Source organism: Gallus gallus, chromosome 3, assembly GCF_016699485.2.
Source record: "Gallus gallus isolate bGalGal1 chromosome 3, bGalGal1.mat.broiler.GRCg7b, whole genome shotgun sequence".
NCBI classification, from domain to species: domain Eukaryota; kingdom Metazoa; phylum Chordata; class Aves; order Galliformes; family Phasianidae; genus Gallus; species Gallus gallus.
This window is the reverse complement of record NC_052534.1, coordinates 104,143,853-104,164,214: the sequence shown is the minus strand read 5'-3', so window position 1 is coordinate 104,164,214 and position 20,362 is coordinate 104,143,853. Positions and strand designations below refer to the sequence as shown.

Here is a 20,362-nt window from a genome sequence, read left to right as displayed (position 1 = left end):
CAGCCAGGCAGCATCCCAGGGTGACATCATCCCTCCAGCCACCTACTGTGCAGGTCACTGCCAGCACTGAGGTCCAAATTGCTTCAAGAACTGCTCCCCGTGACGGTGCACAGTGAAACATCCAAGTTATACATAACGTCTCTGCGAGGAACCCGTGGAAGAGCCTGTCTGGCACGGTGTGCTGCCCTCACCATGGGAGATATCAAAAAACAAGTTGGAATTATTCCTTACATATACAGAAGTGAGCTGCTGTAAGTTGGGCTCCATCAGAAGAGGGGTGGCCAGCAGGGACAGGGAGGTGATTGTCCCTCTCTGCTCTACCCTTGTGAAGCCCCATCTGGAGTACTGCATCCAGGTCTGAAGCCCCCAGTACAAGAAAGATGGGGAGCTGTTGGAGAGGGTCCAGAGGAGGGCCACAGAGGTGATCAGAGGGCTGGAGCACCTCCCCTATGAAGACAGGCTGAGGAAGCTGGGCTTGTTCAGCCTGGAGAAAAGAAGGCTGTGGGGTGACCTCATTGCAGCCTTCTAGTACCTAAAGGGAGCCTATAAACAGGAGGGGAGTCAACTCTTTACAAGGGTAGATAATGGCAGGACAAGGGGAAATGGTTTTAAGTTGAAGGAGGGAAGCTTTAGTTTGGATATCAGGGGGAAGTTCTTTACTATGAGAGTGGTGAGGTGCTGGAACAGCTGCCCAGAGAGGCTGTGGATGTCCCATCCCTGGAGGTGTTCAAGGCCAGGTTGGATGGGGCCCTGGGCAGCCTGGGCTGCTATTAAATGTGGAGGTTGGTGGCCCTGCATGCAGCAGGAGGTTGGAGCTCTGTGATCCTTGAGGTCCCCTCCAACCCAACCATTCTGTGATTCTGTGAGTTCACCGTCATTCAAACAAAACAGGACAACAAAAGAACAACCCTCAGTGTTTTCTCTCCCCCTCTCCAGCAGAAAGAATGAAACACAACTCCAGCACTGTACCAATATTTAAATAATGGCAAACAGCGCTCACAGCTCATCAGTCTGTCGTCTTCCCCCCAAACCAACAGCACAACTGACAATGAACGACATCGTAAGTAAAACCAACCAACATGGTTTCACAGAGAGCAGATTTCTGTAAACATTTTTTAATTAAATTACAAGTCTGGGTTGGTAAAAGTAGCTATTGACATGGTCAGCTTCTGTAAGGCGTTGTTCTTGCCCATATGCTATACAAGTATCCGTGCAGTATCTCAAATGCTCATTACTAAATACTTGTAAATAAGGATTTGTTCCAGAGATTGCCAGAGTCTGCAGCTATCTGATATATATTTTAACAACAATACTAATGAAAATATAAAACAATTACAATGCAAATCTGCAGGGTAAAAAAGCTGATGGAAAATGAAAGCAGTGAGAAATTATACAACAACGTTATCTCAAAGAGTGGCTCAAGCAAAACCACACTGAATTACAGCCTCTGTATGCACTTCCCACTACGTATCGTAGTGTTGTACAGAGGACAGGGCAGTTGATGATATGCTGTCTGGACTGAAACCCTGCAAGTCTACCCCTGGAAACAAAGGAAATAGGCCCTCCAACCAAATTCCAGAACTGAAAACGATATTTAATAGAGCAGATTGCAAAGTGAACATAAACAGCGTAATGAAACAGTTGTGGGGCTGAAAAAAAGAGAGCCAAGAACACAGCAATATCATCATTGCATTCTATGTTAGAAAGACTGTTACAGAACACTTCATTTGGTTTCTGTTTCCTGTCTCTACACTGCTAAATACATAAAACGTCAGCAACAATCAGAACAACAACAAAAGAAAACCATTTTGACTGAGACTAGAAAACCTCTTTAGCTCATATAGAAAATTACATGGAGTTATTTAGGACCGAAAATACGCAGGAAGAAACTTCCCATACTGTAAAGGCTATTTGACTTACTAGGATTGAGTAACAGGAGATGCAGAAGCTGAAACTGAAAACAATCCCAATGAGAAGTAAGGCACATTGCTTTTGGAGTAATGAATCACAGGAACAACTACTCGGTGACCAGCTGGTCTCTTCTGTCACTTCGTTCACACTGAAACCGATCTCTTTCTAAATATATACATGCTCAAATACTATTTGTAACCACCAGGGCAAATATGCTGGGGTAGAGTTTTTGACCTGGATTTGCAGAAGGCTGGGCTAACTGAACCGTTGACAAAGGAGTGAACAGTAGACTCTGGGTGCTTGAACAGTACACCTTAACATGGTAGGCTGTAGTACAAATTTTGTATGTTCTTAAGCCTAGATCCACGTGACAAATGTGAATTCCCAACTTTCAGTCCCTTCTTTGAGTCTGGATTTTCCCATGCCTCCAAGCAGTACGCTGCATGCATGCTGGATAGCCTGCCTTAGAGTTCACCTACAGCAGGAAGCAGGTGCTCCTAAACAGATTACTTCTCTCAGAAACAGCACCACCAACTTTTATCAGCTTGAGTCAAGACAGCAGATGAGCTGCCCTAACACAGAGCTGAGAATGAAGAGGTCATGGATGGACTCTTGGATAATGATTTTTTCCCCCACACACCACGTAATGTGGGGAATACAATCTTGACCTAAATACAAAATCCAGATGGTCGCAAAGAAGTACCCATATCTAGAAAGCAAGGCTGATTAATAGCTTAAAAGTGACAGCAAACAGAACTATAGACCAAAACCCACTAAGGAAGGCCTCCTTTAATGCAGGGGCTTATCTTGCTGCCCATCAGTAAGGCAGTAAACGTGGTCAAAGCACAGTTGTGCAGAGGGCAGCAGTGAGGAGGAATGGGGTGGATAAATGAATAGCATCAGTTAGTATGCACGACAACCAAGCGAGCAGCCTGGGGTGTGTTGTGCAGGTAGGGATGGTGCCAAGAACACCACACACCAAACGGACAAGAAACCACATTCTCACACTGGTGACGTTTTTATTTTGCCCCTCTGGCTGCAAGCCTTGTACACCCTGCACAGAAGCCCACATATTTATACTTCTGGTGCAGTACTGCAACCAGAGTGACAGCTGGTTTAAAAAAAAAAGCAGTGCAACCACTACATCAATCACAATGGAGCACTGTGTGCTGTCTCACTACTTACAGCTTTGCTTAGTGCATAGGCAGCCCTCAAGAACACCCTGGCCATAGTGCTTCCCACTACCAGGGCCAATGTGCTTCTGGCAGTAACAAGCATTTATAAATCTGCCTGTTCACCAGGCACTGCAATGGCTTTCCTGTGAATTTCAGCATCAGCTGCCTGTTTTGTTAGCCTGGGAAAGTTCACAGGAAAACAGCATGGAGCCACCTGTCTATTCTGCTAGCAAACCTGCAAGAAAAAGGTCAAATTTTGCACCTTCCTGGGATACTGGGTCTTTGGATAACAGAGGTTCTGGAAAATACATTCTCTAACAGACAAAGTAGCACTGCCCGTGCTGCTGCTTCATGCTAGTTTCTATCATACCTGACGCATTTCTGGAGCACAAGAAGATATCCCCTACGACCCAGAATTCATACCAACATGTGACTTAATATTAAAAAAAGAAAAAGCGAACCCACTTCTTCTGTTCTTTCCCATGCAGGGAAGCCACTGCTAAAATATCTCATCCACGTAACAGAAGTAGTATTGAAAAGAAATATGTAATGTAACAAAGAAGGCATCTACAGTACTCACTTGCAGAGAAAAGGACACTATGGAAGTGTGAGCGTGACAAAGCACATTGCACTTGGGCAAGGCAGCTCAATGGGTTCTAGGCTGCAGCATTACCAACGCTGCAATTGTAGATATGTACCATCTTGAATCCTGTGGGTTATGAGGCTGTGGGTTATGAGACTGACAGAAATGCAGCTTGTAACTGAAAAGATTTAGGATTACTCCTTCCCTTCTCCTAGGGTTTATTTCCGGCCTCGCTTGTGGCTGGATTTTGGAAATTTGTCTCTCTGTGCAACTTGAGGTTCCATTTCCTCACTTCTCTTGTTCTCATTGCCCACTCGCTTTGGATGGCCTCTCTTACTTCTCGTTTTCTCAGCTCCAGCACTGGGGAGCTTCTTAGTAGCCAAGGAGCCAGTTCTCTTCTTTTTGCCTTGGGTCAAAGGATGTTTCTTCCGTTGCTTCCTCTGCTCTTCTCTTTGGCGGATTTTCATTAGTTTCTCAAAGCTTTTGGTGGTATTTGTGTTCATATCAAACCAGTCCTGGAGGGTTAGAAGGCAACAGGTTGGTACTGGTGGTGGAAATACCACACAAAGGTTAGCAGGGCTTATAATGAAAACTGAATCCGTGGGACAAATGTTTGCTGAAACGTGAGATCTAGAAAAGCAACTGACCAACAAAGCTCTGCTCTTTGAAGCTCCTCATCAGGTGTCACTCTGTCTCAGAACAGTCAGACCTGATTTAGCAATTGGCTGTCTAAAGGCAGGAAAAATGGTGAAAAACTAAACTGAACAGCAGCCACCCAGGACAAGACCTGTGACATGACACAACATTTGCTCCCCAGACCAACACGTAAGAACAACTGTTTAAGCGATCAAAAGCCACTTGAGCTCAGGGTCCCGCTGCCAGCAGTAAGCAAGGAAAGAGTAAAATAAGGTAGGCAGTGAGCATTTCCTTCCCAAGACCCCTTCCCCACAAACTAAGGCTTGAGGACTTCTGTTCTGCTTGCCTTACCTCAGCGTGTGCAGAGTTGATGTGATACTTGACTCCACTCTCTGAAATGAACTCTTTCTCACACAGGAGACACTTGTATTTGCCAGCCACAAAATCTCCCTGGCACCAAAACAAAGAAATATATCACCAATTGCTCCTTAGAAGGCTGATACACCTATATATTGTACTTCTGCCTTGTACAGATGTAACTTCGCAGTAAGAAGTAGAATCTCTTATTCATACCGGACAATGCTTTATCTGCACAGGAGCACTGACATGATTGACCAGCTACATCCACAAAGCACAGAACAACCCTCTGAGATGCTGTAAGGTCTCTAGTGCTTGCACCTGTAAAAAAAGGCTCTTGCATTTTTGAATCTAAAGGTAGGACTGCAGCTTCACTAAAATGCACACTATTAAGATGCTCCCTCCTTCCTTCAGATGGTGTTTGCAATGGCAACCCCATTGGCACATAGGGAAGCACTCAAATTGTGAGAAATTCTGATTCGGAGATGGCAGAACAGTGGGTTGAACAAAGATGCATCAGACGGACAGGCACAGCCAGGATATTGGTATGAAAGACAGTGAGTACAAGGAATGCTACCAACCAAGGTACATGTGCCGAGGTGAGATTTGAGTCCTGAGAGAGTGCCGTACGCAGATTCACAACCCTGAAACAGCAAAAAAATGTCTGTGTCAGCAAAACTCTACTTAGAAATCACTTCTTCCCAAGTAAGAGTCTTATTCTCTGGAACACAATTCCCAAAGGGATAAGACAGGAAGAGGAAAGGAGATATCAAGTTGTAGAGAGCCAGAAAGCTTCTTGTAAAGACCTGCACAAGGGACTTAAGATTTCAGTGAGTTACAATCACCCTCTATCAAAAGCCTGAGTAACATCATAGATTTGTTTTAAATGAAGCACATGTCATAAGAGGGTGACACTACAATCTCTCCTGCCCTGACCTTGTATTTAGAGGCACAGAGCTGAACTGCTGCATGTGACATCAATGGTCCCAGTTAAAAGGCAGCTTTAAAGCCTACCCCACGTGGAGCTGTAGGCGTCAGTCTCAGGATACTAGATTATGCTCAACTGACAGCTCAGAGCCTGAAACAGGAGATTAAGTGCAAGGCAGGCTTCTGGGTTACTGCTTGGTGAACTAGGACAGCTGCTTTCTGGGGGTAAATGAATATAAGACATCATACTGCAATGCTTATAGGTGGTAATGACACAAACCTGAAAGCTGAGGAGAGAGCTGTGAGTGGGACAGGGAGGGTGAAGTCTTTGTCTCTGTACCAAATCCAGATGAAAGCCACTACTTACCCTTGGCACTCTGCATCACATACATGACCAAAATAGTTCCACCAATGGGGCCATTTCTTTTCACTGGATCTGACTGGCAACCGCCACACGGAGTTGTAAGAAACTATGTGCACATGCACAAGCAACCCAAGACCAGGATGCCACCTGTGTGCCTTTCGTTGGCCATTTCAAGCTATGGTACAACACTTCAGTTTTACTTTGAAAGTTCTTTCACTCTCACTTTCATCTCTGCTTCTCCATTCCTCTAAAATTAAGATTTAGTACACCTGCTAGACAGCAGGAGACTGTCACTTTTCCAGTACTCAGTGACACCTCCACATGAACCAGCACCTAGATGAACTGAAAGCTGTCTAATTCTGAAAGTTACTAGCTCTGAAGAAGACAAACACATCCTCAGAGAGATGAAACAGGGTCTTAGTTACAATGAACCACCATACGGAGATGGAGCAGAATTTCACTCCTGCAGAAAGACAGAAACTGCAGTTTCAAGGCTGTGGAAAGTTGTTGGCTCATACAGACCTGAAATAAGCCCCCTTTGAGTCTTCAGAAAGAATTACCTGATTTGGACAGTGGACTCTTCGGTACATCTTTATTTCTGTCTTCCATTTGCACAGCACATCTTGACTAAACGTGGGCAGTCCAGGACGGGTATATTTCAGCTGAGATAAAGTGATGGAATTGAAAGCTGGAAGCAAAGCTAGCTACACATTGTGACAAGCACATCCCTTTCCTCTCCCTGTTGTTGTGACAGGGTAGAAAGTGAAACAGCACTTCTAACAGCCAAACTCTCAATAAACAATCTTCTCCCACCCATCTACAAACGTAACTGAATCTGGAAACCCCCTAAAATAGTACAATTCTAACTTGTGAGCAACATACTGTCTATAACTGCTTTTGTACTTGAGAATACTGGAAATGAAACTACTATTGCTATAGTAGCTGTAAAGTCATTACAGCCTGCCTGAATAAAACACACAACAGTAATTGCTGATATAGTCATAGCTTAATCTAAGATCAGAGAGAGTGCAAAACTTCATCTCTTCCACAAGATATCATTTCAGTATTAAATTCCAAGGGCCATTAAACACTGGCAGCACTGGGAAGATACCACTCATTTGATAGGGAGAAAGACTCAAACACTGTAAAGCATTTTTAAGGCCTTGTACCTTCCTATCATCTGGAATCAAGTCCTGCAGCACTCTTCTCTTGGGCCACTCTTTGGCCAGCTCTTCTCCAGCTAGCTCATGGAGATAGTAGATTGCCACCTTCGCAGATCTCCTCTGAACTCTACCTGTACCACTTTGCTCCCATTTTGCATCTTTCAGGCTCTCTGTTCTTTCTTCATGGAGGAAGTTGACCTACAATGAAGGTTAAAAGAAAAAAAAGCAAAAAAAGCTAAGCCTCCCTCAACACTTCAGCTACACTAAATACTGTGAATAAATACTCAGCCAAATCCCTCACAGAAATGCTGCAGCAGCTGTGGTTCACTGACAGAAGTGCATCCCACTACCTGCCAAGACAGATCCCCACATCTACCCAGTGACACAGCTGTAGGGCTCAAGCAGAGAGTTTCACACAGCCACTGTCTTGAAAGGATACCACATCTCTCACTGTAAAAGCCACATGGACAACAAGAATAGTGTTGCTTGTTCTGTTCCAGTGATGACTCCAAGAGCAAACAACAACATGATAGGAAGCTCCACAAGGTTACACGTGTATTGGTTTTGGCTGGGACTTGATTTTCCTTCACAGTAGCTTGTAGGGTACTGTGTTTATCAAAACAGCAGTGTTGATAAGACACCAATGTTTTGGCTATTGCTGAACAGTGCTTATACAGCAGCAAGGCCTTTTCTGTTTCTCATGCTAACCCACCAGTGAGTAGGCTGGGGGTGCACAGGAAGCTGGAGGGAACAAGGGAACACAGCCAGAGCAGCTGACCCTAACTGACCAAAGTGATATTCTGTACTGCATGACATCATGCTCAGCAATAAAAGAGAGGAGGAAGGGGTGATTGTTTAGGGCTATGGCATTTGTCTTCTTAAGTAATTACTACAAATGATAAAGCTCTGCTTTCCTGGAAATGGCTAAATACTTGCCTACTGATGGGAAGTAGTGAATGAATTCTATATTTGGTTTTACTTCTGTACACAGCTATTGCTTTCATAGAATTGTTTGAGTAGGAAGGGACCTTCAAAGGTCATCCAGTCCAACTCCCCCTGCAACAAACACCTACACTCAATCAGGTGCTCAGAGCCCCATCCAGCCTGACCTTGGAAGTCTCCAAGGACAGAGCATTCACTACATCTCTGGGCAACATGTTCCAGTGCCTCACCACCCTCACTGTAAAAGACTTTTTCCTTATATCCAACCTAAGTCTACCCTTTTCATGCTTGAAGCCATTTCCCCTTGTTCTATCAACACAGCCCCTGCTAAAGAGTCTGTCCCCTTCTTTCTTGTAGCTCCCCTTTAGATATTGTCAGGCTGCTCTCAGGTCTCCCTGCAGCCTTCTCTTCTCCAGGCTGAACAGCCCCAGCTCTTTCAGCCTGTCTTCCTAGGAGTGAAGTTCCATCCTTGGATCATTTCTGTGGCCCTCCTCTGGACACACTGGCCTGAAATATCACATCACTATTCTGATAATTACAGTGATTAGCACTTACCGGCCCATGCTTAGCTCGAAGATGGTATACAAGTCCTGCCTTTGATCTGTATGCTTTTTCACAATGATGGCACTTCATTGCTATTTTCTCCAGCTCAGATGCAGTCTTCCCACATTTTTTAATGTGATACAGGTATCCCATTATGCTAGTGAAGCTGCCTGTGCAGCCCTGTCAACGTGGAAGAAAAACACATAGATCAAATGCTTTCCAAGTGCATTATAACAGCACTGCTGATAAAAGTGCTACCAGCTTTCCTGACAAACCAGAGACAACCAGACAGTAATCTTTAATCTCTAACTAGACGAAATCTGGCACAAAGAGCTGACTGCAAATGGGAAAAATTGCTTCTGAGAACTTCTTTGTGAGTAACGTGGAACAGAAAATTTCAATATATGGAATAAAGAAACAAGACATTAAAGAAGGATGCACAAAAAGATTTTAAGATACACATGGAGGATGTGGGCAGAGAAAGAGCCAACACTTGGTTGGGTGGTTGAAATGTCTAGAATGCAGCATTATGGAAATCGTAAATAAAACTTTCAGCTGTTCCTAGAATATAGATCACATCTCAAACTGCAGAGGAGGGCAATAAACTCCCAACAGTTCATGCAGATGTCACTTACATCTTTACAGCTATTACAAACAACTAAAGAAGGAAAGAACAGAAGTATACATTAATACAATACTTTTGGTGCACGAAGGAAAGAAATCAACATCCTTCCAATCCCCCCTTGAAGACATCAACACACCAAATACTCAAGGATCTCTAAATGACCTTTCTGGAGCACAGGGCTTTTGGACCAGATGATCTCAGTAGAATCCTTCCAACCTTAACAATTGCATTATTCTGTGAACAGTCTGTAATACTGTTGTAAGGTAAATTGTTATCCTTTAACTTCCTCCTCCCTGACATCCTCAGTTGAAAGCACTTACCATAGAATGGCTTGGGTTGGAAGGGACCTGAAAGCCCACCCAGTTCCAACCCCTCCCTGCCATGTGCTGGTTGCCACCCACCCAACCAGGCTGCCCAGGGCCTCATCCAACCTGGCCTTGGACACCTCCAGGGGTGGGGCATCAACAACTTGTCTGGTAATTCCTTAAAAAGGCAGAAGTTTGCTCTTCTGAAGTTCACTCATACCTTTGCTCAATCTACATTTACACAATCAGTCTAAAGAAGCCATTTGAAAAAAAAACCCAAGGAAATCAAAAATAAAATCTCTGTTTTCATAATCAGCCTAGTAATCTTGTCTTTCAGAGTGCAAATGGGGATCAGACTGCAATAAAAGCCAACCAGCTTTCTGGTATAGGCAAGAGAATGTCACCTAGTGAGTCAAGAGCAAAGCCCTAACGCTTCTAGTTAATTCAACTAGCATTCATTACACTCCTGCTTTTTTCAGTTAAGAGGTTCTCATCAAGCATCAGTTATCTTAAAATTTGTCCTCTAAGCTCAGTGCTTCATAAAGAAAATTCTCCATGCCTCCCTCCTACTGATTTCCTGGTAACGCAGCATTCCTTCAAAGTCTCTCAAGAGACTATCCTGTCTTGAAAGCATAGCTAGGATACAGAAACAAAGTCATCTTTTACCAGCACCAAAAGCACATCCAGCACAACTTTCACAGTATTACAAGTTCATGCATCTGCTGCTGTTCAATTTTGGATGATTAAGACAATGCAGCTTACCTCCCTTGTACACTTCAGCTTTCCCATACGCTTCAAAACCTTCCGAAGGCGGTCTCGCTCAAGCTGCTCATCCAATTCTCCTCCTTCCTTCACGACTGGCTAAAGAACAGCAGAAGGATGACAGAAAAATGCAGGACACTCAGCACTGTGATTGTACAGAAACGGATTTAATACAGTGACCCCTGTCTATATCCCAGAAAAACTGAACTGTCTTTAAAAGGAGTGAACTGTCTGAAAACCACTTTGCAGATAGTTGTGTTTGAACGAAGACCTGACAGCATTTCAAACTATAGCAGCTGGGAAGGACATGGCTGTGGATTTCTTTGCTCCCCTCCTGTCTGTGGAAAGCACTTAACTCACCTTTATCCTACATCTTTAACATTTACTGTTAAAATACAACTGTGATGTATTTTTCCAAATACTATCCAAACCTCTCAAAGAAAAAAAGTTCTAATGCTTCACAACAACAGCAAACATTACCTTCCCTAAAGCAATAGCAAAGAGGAAAGGCAGACTGCAGCATTTATATCTTTATGGCAAACAGGAAAAACTGCTACTTTCTATCAAAGGACTGAGAAGTGCAGCCTAAGGAACAATGAACTTCTGATTCAGAATGCCTTTTATGCGTGGCATATAACCAGCATAAAATTCATCTGCTCTTTTAAAGATGCAGCATCCCTACCATCTCTGCTAACCTACTTTTTTCCAGATCTCCAACCTTAAAATAATGAAAATACACATGAAATGAGATTTAAGCAGTTACACTTGATAGAAAGCACAACATTCACTTTCTGTGTGTATCAGGGAGGGGTTAAAAGACCACCTCCCCTGTGAGACTTTCAGATGTAGAGTAATTGTGTTACCTGACTGTTGTGGTCTGCCATGACATGGTATTTCATTCCTCCTAAAGACTTCAGCTGTTTCCCACAATGATGACATGTGAATGTTTCCTACAAATAAATAAAGACACCATGTGTGTAACTGCAAATTAACAAAGGAGTGGGAAAGTCTCTGGAAGAAAGGAGCACAAGAGCAGAACACTATTTAGGCCAGGTAATTGCCCATTAAAAATAAAACAGATGTTATGGAGAGTACAATTTAGGAAGCAATGAAATGGGTAGATCTTTAGTCACTACACCAAAACTCCAGGAACACAACGAGCTGGAAGCCTGCAGCCTCTAAAGACATAAAAGTCTCTTGCTCAGAGACATGATAATGAGACAGAACTGGTTTTAACTGCAACAAAAATCCACGTGCAGGCACATCTATCAGTAAGATAAAGAGAGTACAGAAAACATCTCTCTTGTTCTCACCTGTCTGCAATTTGCCATATGTTTCTTCAGTCCTTCTACAGTCTTTCTCACCACAGCCCGGCACGTAGGACAAGTAACTCGACCTTTGTCCTGAATTTCCAAAGACCACTGCTCTTCTCTACTACCTGTCAAAACGAAGGAGTTGCACTAAAACTGGAAACAAAACTCTTTTTCCATCAGTGTGCACAGCATATCCCCGGAGGAAATGAATCACATGCTACCAAAGTGCTGTCTTACTCTACTTCAGGAGTTTCAGCTCATTATGAGCTTTAGGTGTACCGTGTGACAAGGCACACATCACACCTTTTGGAAGATGATTTGATAAGAACATTCAAACTCACTCTTGTGAGAAGAGCTCTAGTTATTCAGCAGAGATTCTTCCTCTGTTCATTTTCATTACACAATTACTTTAGCATGCACTTTTGGCAGAACACTTTTGTTAAAAGTGGTGACAGATGTGACAGAACAGTTTTTGGGACGACGTCCATGGTTCAATTCTACCAAACAAATCTTAAGAACTTCACTTATGTCAGACAGGGATTTTGGCACCCAAAGTGAAAAGAGCTGTACCACTATACCAACCCTCTCAAGAGCCAAGGAAAAGCATCCTGTGAGGCATGGTTTTCAGTGCCTGGCCACTTCTGAAATGCAAAGGAGAAGCTCTATCCACAAGGATTATAAATTACTGATATGAGTTCCGGGAAGAAAGTGGCTTAAAAGCCCCCTGCTTTAATTCTTACCATAAAAAATATCTAATTATAAAAATAGGCTTTTCTCTTTGCCCAGTCATAACAGGAAGGGTTTGTCCCTCCTTGAGTAGTCAGCAGAAAAGTCCATGAATCTAACAGCACTTGCTAGAAAACAAGTAATTAATGAGTGCTGTGAGCTACACATACCAAGCCAATGCTGAATCAAGGCTATAATGCTAATTTTCAAGCATAGACTGCTTAGGTCTCTACCAGGTAACCAGAAGAGATGTGACAGTAAGTGGGACAGTTTTTCCTCCAAATATATTCTGCTGAGTAAAAAAGTATGCATATTTCTATGAGTTTTACACCAAAACTATCTCAACAGGCTTTTGCCTAACTGAAATGATTCCTCCTTCACTGTCCTATTACTCACTGTTTTTAGGGTTAAACCTTGTGAAACTATAGAGAGCATGCTGTCCCTTCAATGTTGTTCTGCAATACCCCAACATGACAGGAGCCACTCAACAGTGGAAGACAAAATGGAAACATGAGAGAGACAGATGTTGCTCAGAGTGAACTTGCAGAATCATAATTATCTCCTACCTGCTCTATAAACAGTTCTGAGCAACTGCTCCTCCTCCTTACCTGTGCCATAGGTTTCTGGTTCCTTCCGAACATAGTGGCTTTTTGTTTTGGAGTTCTGTTGTGCTCCCAATTGCCGCTTTTTTCCTGTTTTAAACACAGAATTATAGAATCATAGAATTGCTCGGGTTGGAAAAGACATTAAAGATCATCGAGTCCAACCACAACCTGACCATACTACCCTAACAACCCTCTGCTAAATCATGTCCCTGAGCACCACAATTATAAATCCAGCAGATGTCTGGGAAGTTGAAGTCCCCCACAAGAACAAGGGGGAGACCTCGAGACTTCACCCAACTGTCTACAAACTGTCCTTTCCACCTCTTCATCCTGGTTGGGCGGCCTGTAGCAGACTCCAACGATAGCATCAGTCTTATTGGCCTTTGCTTTTATTCCGACCCATAAGCTCTCGACCCTATCATCACCATCATTAATTTCCATACATTCACATTCTTTCTTAACACAGAGGGCTACACCACCACCCTTCCTGCCTTGCCTATCTTTTGAGAAGTTGGTAGCCATCCATCACAGCACTCAGCTGTGCAACTCATTCCACCACGTTTCCATGCTGGCAACTATATCATAGCTTTCTGACCACACGATGGCCTCCAGCTCCTCCTGTTTATTACCCATGCTGCGTGCACTGGTGTCAAAGCACCTGAGCTGGGCCTCCTTTGGAGCGGCAGTAGCCCTAATACCCTCATGACCATACTCAGGTGTTTCCATAGCCACCAACCTCACTGCAACCCTCGTGTTCTTCCTAAAAAAGGGCGAGTCATCCTCCTTCTCCACCAAGACACTAGACTGTGGGATCTTACCAGCACATCCCTCTCCTACAAGCACTGGGACGTTACATACAGGCCTCATATTAGTGACCCCAGTTACACTCCCACCCCACTTTGTACCCAGTTTAAAGCTCTATGAATGAACCTTCCCAACTCCCATCTTAAGACCCCTTTCCACTGGTGGAAGAAGCTACTCCTATCAGTTGCTAGCAGGCCTGGTCTCGTGCAAACAGAGCAGAGGTCAAAAAACCCCAAACCCTGCTGGGCACACCAGGCTCAGAGCCAGATATTAATCCACTGGCCCATCATATTTAGTCCTTCATCATTCCCTGTAACTGGAGGGATAGAGGAGAACACAACTTGTGCTGCCTAACCCTTCACCTGTTGCCCCAAGACTCTGAAGTCCTTTTTCAAAGTCTTTAGGGAAGTTCTTCCTATACCGTCGCTGCCTACCTGAAACAACAATAGAGGATAGTAATCTGAGGGCCAAACTAGGGAAGGAAGTTTCTTCCTTATGTCTTTAACCCGGGCTCCCAGGAGGCAACAGAGCTCCCTGTGTAGAGGCTCTGGTCTATGTATTGGCCCTTCTGCTCCCTTCAGCAGGGCGTCACCAATAACAGTGAGGGACTGTTTTTTCTTTGCCGACGACGTTTTGATGCTAAGCGAGGTCTGGTTAGACATTGTTAACACCACCAAGTGAAGAGAACCATCATCACCACCATTGTCCAGTTGTCCCTGCAGAGCACTGTACCTGTTCTACAGGGGCAGTTGGGGAGGCAGGGGAATCTCTGGGAGGGTGCACGTACATTGCTGAGCAGGGGCCTTTTGCCACTGCCCTACACTCCCCAATTCTTCCCCATTGTTGCTAGGGGGAGGAGAGGACATGGGGCTCATGGCAGCAGGAACACTGTCTGCATGCTGGTTCCCCTCTATCACCTGTTTGCAAGGAGGTAGGGGGTGATGTACTCCACGTGGAGCCTCAGCTGGCTGCTAAGATCTTGGGGCCGATAGGGTTTGGCTCCACCAATCAATCTCCCTCTCACATTCCTTTATGCTCCTCAGCCTCTCCACCTCCTCTTTCAGGTCAACCACAAGGCTGAGTAAGTCATTTAGCTGGTCGCATCTTACACAAGTGTTGACTCCCTCACCTACCACTCCAAAGGTCAGGCTCTAGCACTCACTACAGCCAGAGACCTGCACACTAACATCTTGTTTTGGGACCTCAGTCTGAGTCTCCACATTTTTCTTGGCTGCAGCCTTCCTCTTATGTGAACATGGGACCTCTGTCTGGGTGTCCACATTTTTTCCTGGCAGTAGCCTTCCGTCGGGATGCAGCCACGGCAAACCAGCAGACTCACTAGCACTATCAGGGTAGCCTTAATGGAGCATAACTGATCTGCTCTGCCCTGCTGCTGGTAGTGCTGGCACTGCCCGCGCCCCATTACCAGGCTGTTAACAACAACCAAGGAAGACCAAGAGACTTAATTCTGTGAGCCTCATTACATGAAAAGCAGAGCTTGGCTAGGAAGCTGCTAGTCAGCCTACTGTCTCAAGACTACTCATTCAGAAATGTTCCATTTTACTTCTTTAAAAGAACTTGAAGATTATTACCTCTCCTCTCCCTCAAAATCCACATTTGTTTGCAGCTGCAGGCATTAGTGTCATCCACACATTTATAATCTATGATAATCTATGGCTGTTCGTATGCAAAGCTCATAGGATGGGAACTCTTTACACCAAAACATATCAGTTCACAGCATAGATAAGGCAATTTAATAGATAAGACTTGTTAGCAACAAAACAGTCAGTCCCATTCCTCTACTTGTTTTTGTTTTCTTTAGACTAAACAACTCTTATTGTTTCAGTATTTTCCCATGGGTTACGTTTTCTACTCTTTTTTTTCTCTCTACATTTTCTTCATTTGATCTGCAAGTTTCCTGAACTGCTTGCTGGAACCAGTACTTCAAAAGAGACCATGCAGCAGAGTAAAAAAGTTATGTCACAACTGAAAGTTGCTCAAGCATCTTAGTCTAACATCTGCTTTTATCTCACATTAGGTCTTACACTCTCTAGGAGCCTGCTAATAGGGTTCATAGAATAGAATCATAGAATACCTTGAGTTAGAAGAGGCCCAGAAGGATCATTGATTTCACCTGGCTCCATATGGGGTTTGATTTTTGGATGGTCCTATGTCTCAAAGAGTTGTCCAAACACTCCTCAAACTCCAGCAGCTCAGGGCCCATTCCACACCAACTACTCTTTGGTGCAGAACCTCTTCCTAACCCCTATATGACCTTCCCTTGATGCAGCTTCATGTTCCATCATATACTCACCGATCTCCAGACATACACAAATAATTTGCCTGATTATTTAGTTCAGAATCTTTGGGGAAGCTAAAACTAACGTGACCAGATTGTTCTTACTCTATTTCCCTTTTCTCTCCCTCTGCTCAATTTTAAGAGAGACTGAAATACGAATAATCACCTCCCACCATAAAGCAAACACTATTCAGCAGCATCCTACAAGATACAGAGAATCAGAAATAGACATGGAGGACAGCATTCGGGCAGAAAGGAAGTCTGAAGTACCCCTGTTTTCAACTAGAAATAAAAAGTTATTTAATATTACCAGAAATCTTCTGCTTCTTCTTGGGAGGGTCTTTAAGATCTTCACTTTCCCGGTGCACAGATTTCCTCTTGCCTTTCAAAAGCACTTCTGCTAACAAGCAAGAAAAGAAATGCTTCAGTCTTATTAAACTCAGTCTTTGGATAACAGCTTTGTGTCTGTCTGCTACCTCAGTTTCAGGGGGAAGTTCTTTACTACGAGAGTGGTGAGGTGCTGGAACAGCTGCCCAGAGAGGCTGTGGATGCCCCATCCCTGGAGGTGTTCAAGGCCAGGTTGGATGGGGCCCTGAGCAGCCTGGGCTGGTATGAAATGTGCAGGTTGGCAGCCCTGCCTGTGGCAGGGGGGGGGCTTGGAGTGTGATTATCCAGGGGTCAGTTAAGAGTAGACTGAGTGCCTAATTCAGCTACGGGAGGGATTTACACTGCACACACGTGTACAAACATAGATACACACATATATATCTTTTTATTTCTCACTAACATATCTCCACACTGATCAGCCAGAGAGGGAAATGGGATGGATGCCATCAGTGCTGTTTGTTTGAGCGCTGAGCACATCCATTTCTGTTGATCTGTATGGCTGGCTGTGTATACATTTATTGAATATATGTGTTCGTACTCATGGGAACATATGCTCAGTCTTGCTACTGGTTGGACCTAGGGGCACGAAGCTGCAGCAACCTCACTTTTATCAAGTTAATATTTGGTCCTCCCTGCAAGGGGATAATATACAGGTTGTAATTTAGTGAGAGGAGGAAAAAGCATTAAAGAAAGAAGAGCCACACGAAAAGCTTGAAAAACAATTCTGAAGCCAGGAAATCTGAACGTCCCTAAAACAAGATAAGACGCCATCTACTCCAAGTAAGAGAATCATAAATGACAGAAGAGAGAAAACAACAGTTATAAAAACATTTAACTCCCCCCCACAAAAAAACCTAACAACCACAAAACCCTTGTCTAAACCAGAATGCTGCATACTGATTTGCTTCTGTGCATTTTTAACATTACTTGTTCTATTTTTCAAGTTATTACAGTATAATGCTGAAATGATTGGCAGATGACCTACACACTTCTCTTCTACAGATAAAACTGATATCACTCATAGAATCATTAATTTTAATAGACAAGTCACTTAAAAGGAACTGCATAACACCAGAGAATTTAAACCTACACTTCTGCAGTGGAGGAAGTTTGTCTCTCCTAATGTATAAGCATCTCTATCAAGCTTGTAACTTGTGCTGAACTGCACCACGTCTTTCAGAAATCATTTCTCATAAAAAAACTGAAGAGGAAAAACAGTTTTGCATTGAGCTAAGAGTAATGAGTACCTTTTTCATCTGAAGATTTGTTCACATTGTTTTTTATGCCCCTCATCTCCAGCCAGTAAGCAGGCCGGCGAATGGTCCGCTTGCTTCTGGACTCTGCTCTTCCATTCACTGTACTCTTCTGTGAGCCAGAAGAAATGTTTCTGGCTGTCTCATTATAGTTACTCTTCAATCCTAGGTGAGTAGTTTCCATCTCTTCAAATTGTTTAGTCCTGGAAAACATCAATTTGAAATCTCATTATGAGTTTTACGAACTGGAAGATGCCAGCAAGGCAAAACATCCTATATACTATTACTCAACATATCTGTAAGAGTTTGACATTAGTAAGCTGCCTGAGAGCATCAGTAAAAAGATATTCATCCTACCTCAGCATTTCAATGAAAGGAGCAGTCAAAAATTCATCACGGTGTAAAAATAAATACTTCTCTTTAAGCAATCAGGGGCCAGTGTGGATCTCACCTGAGATTCCATCAAACAAACAAACAAAATCACTGCAGCTCTTAACATTTAGGCAATTATATAAAAGTCAGATGCAGTTTTCCAACACAAATCTCAACTTTTTACTTTGGCCCTCGGTCAAAGTCTCCACAAAATACTACATACTTCTTGGTTTCCAGAGACCTTGGCCTCTTGCCCTTCCGCTGTCCATGACGCGCAGTGCTGGTTTCCTAGCAAAGCAAAACAATTCACATCAGCAGTATAATTTTTCTTATTCTTATTTTTCTAATTCACATCCAAATACTAACAGTGATTCAATCTCACTCTTGGAGATTCCCATTTGAAATATTGCCCAGGGAAGTGGTGGAGTCATCATCCCTGAAGCTACTTACGTGGCACTTAGAGACACAGGTTAGTGGGGGACTTGGTAACATTAGGCAGTGGTTGGACCTAAAGATCTTCTGGGTCTTTTCCTATCTCAATGATTCTATGAAAATCAAGGACAAAAATTGGTTCTGCAGACTAAAAGACAAAAATCAGTGCCAAGTAGAAAAACTGCAACCAGGGAACATAAGAACATGTCGTGTACAGGAACTGATAAGAAACTAAAGAAAAAAAAAGGATAAGTTATCTTATTTTCCTCATATATAAATATTCCTACACATCAGTTGGACCATGCTATTACATTCGTTACTAGAAATAAATGTTACAACCAGCTAACAGGAGTGTGAATTTGAAGAAGGCATTAAAATATGGCAAACATGCAGGGAAACTTCAAGTGCTGCAACAACCCAGTGAATAGGCAGTTTCAAGGCAAAAGCAATTCACCATTAAAAAAAATGCACTGGAAAAATGAACTTCAGCCTGTCTTTCATGCTCCTGGCTTCTAATTTCTGTATAGGAGCAGACAATAGTTTACTCTTCCCTCTTCTTCTCTAGATGAAAAACCAGCTGAAGGTATGTGTTTGCATTACTTTGATAAGAGTTACATGCTGCCAGTAGTATATGCAAGAGTATATGGGAAACTTTAAGTCGGAAAGGTGGAGGAAACTCAGTGTGATGAGCAGCTGGAAAAAAGTCAGGCCATATAAGTGTGATGTGATGATAAAATGCATGAGCACAGTCTGCTGTAATCACCTGCCCTGATCTATCACGAGAAGGTCCTCGATGACTGACAAACATAGCACGCATTTTGCTATTTTTAGCCCTACTAAACTTTGTAAAATAATCCCAAATTAGTATGAAGAACTTAGCTCATTGTAAAGGATCTGCAGCAACAACAAAAAGAGATGTGATAAGTGCTGATGAATTGGTTCCACAGTTACTGAGAAGGAGTCAGTGGAAGCAGCAACTGCCTCATGCTGCCTGTCCCCATTCCCACGGGGAAGGTCCTGGGACGTGGGGCAGGCCCAGCACCCTTCTGGACTCATAGAATCATTAAAGTTGGAACAGACCTGTAGAATATTCAAGTCCAAGCATCAACTCACCCCCACCACGACCACGTCCCTCAGTGCCACAGTTCTGGAACACCTTCAGGGATGGCGACCCCACCACCCCCTGGGTAGCCCGTGCCAATACCTGGCAACTCTTTCAGAGAAGAAATGTTTCCTAACACCCAACCTGAACCTCCTGGCACAACTTAAGGCCATCACCTCAGGTCCTATCGCTGTTACCTGGGTGACTCTCGCGGCGAGAAAAGAGGCCCGTAATACCGAGATCCGTTCCCCCTCCCCAACCCCCGGTCCTCCGACACCACAGCGGGGCCGAACGGCTCCGGACCGCCTCCGCCAGGCACTCACTGCGCTGCCCGGCATGGTGACGCCACCACAACGCCGCGCGCACGGCCCTCCGGTCCCTTCCGGTCACCTCCAACCGTCTCCTCCCAGCAGCTGCCAGCTCCCAGGCCGCGGGACACCGCCGAGACCCCCACACGGCCCTGGCCGGCGGCGAAACAACCCTCAAGCGCGCGCGGCTCGAGGCCGGAAGCTGCAGGCCACACCCCGGAAGCTACTGGCAGTGCCCCGGAAGCTGCTAGCCAATCACCGGAAGCTTCCGGCCAATCACCGGAAGCTGCGGATCGCGCCCCGGAAACGCAAGGGGGTGCCGGGAAAGATGGCGGCCGCGGGAGGGACGGCGGCGGCGCCGGTGTGCGTATTGGTGCTGGGTATGGCCGGCTCCGGGAAAACCACCTTCGTACAGGTGAGGTGTGGTGACGGGCGCTGCCGCGCTCCCCCGCGTCGGGTGGGTCCTGA

The 20,362-nt window shown here is 44.3% G+C and overlaps 2 protein-coding genes across 5 annotated transcripts in view; one reads left to right on the top strand and one right to left on the bottom strand.

The window, feature by feature from the left end:
* Nucleotides 1–1,099: 1,099 nt before the first annotated feature.
* ZNF512 (zinc finger protein 512) lies at nt 1,100–20,091 on the bottom strand. Of its 4 annotated transcripts, none has more exons than XM_004935802.5 (14): nt 19,910–20,091; nt 18,276–18,340; nt 17,675–17,883; nt 16,351–16,440; nt 12,941–13,024; nt 11,607–11,731; nt 11,157–11,243; nt 10,294–10,392; nt 8,614–8,781; nt 7,123–7,314; nt 6,514–6,615; nt 5,244–5,306; nt 4,657–4,755; nt 1,100–4,184 (listed from the first exon to the last, which is right to left on the bottom strand). In XM_004935802.5, the coding sequence occupies exons 1-14, from the start codon at nt 19,922–19,924 to the stop codon at nt 3,888–3,890; spliced, it is 1,695 nt and encodes a 564-aa protein (XP_004935859.1). In that variant the 5' UTR covers nt 19,925–20,091; the 3' UTR covers nt 1,100–3,887. The 4 variants fall into 4 exon arrangements, with proteins under 4 accessions (XP_004935859.1, XP_001232518.1, XP_004935862.1 ...); XM_001232517.6 differs by having other exon boundaries at nt 16,351–16,437; XM_004935805.5 differs by lacking the exon at nt 12,941–13,024.
* GPN1 (GPN-loop GTPase 1) overlaps nt 19,923–20,362 on the top strand; it is a 14,186-nt gene continuing 13,746 nt past the window's right edge. Inside the window, exon 1 of the mRNA XM_419990.4 lies at nt 19,923–20,309. Coding sequence (XP_419990.3) covers nt 19,923–20,309 — 387 coding nt within the window. The remainder of the gene's footprint in view (nt 20,310–20,362) is intronic.

What these genes read in the sequence shown, in the direction of transcription:
- ZNF512 (XM_004935802.5), bottom strand. An exon ending in CAAATCTTCAGATGAAAAAG is followed by an intron (nt 16,441 to 17,674) that starts GTACTCATTACT and finishes CTTGCTTGTTAG; the next exon opens with CAGAAGTGCTTTTGAAAGGC. An exon ending in TTCGAGCTAAGCATGGGCCG is followed by an intron (nt 7,315 to 8,613) that starts GTAAGTGCTAAT and finishes CCTTCATTGTAG; the next exon opens with GTCAACTTCCTCCATGAAGA.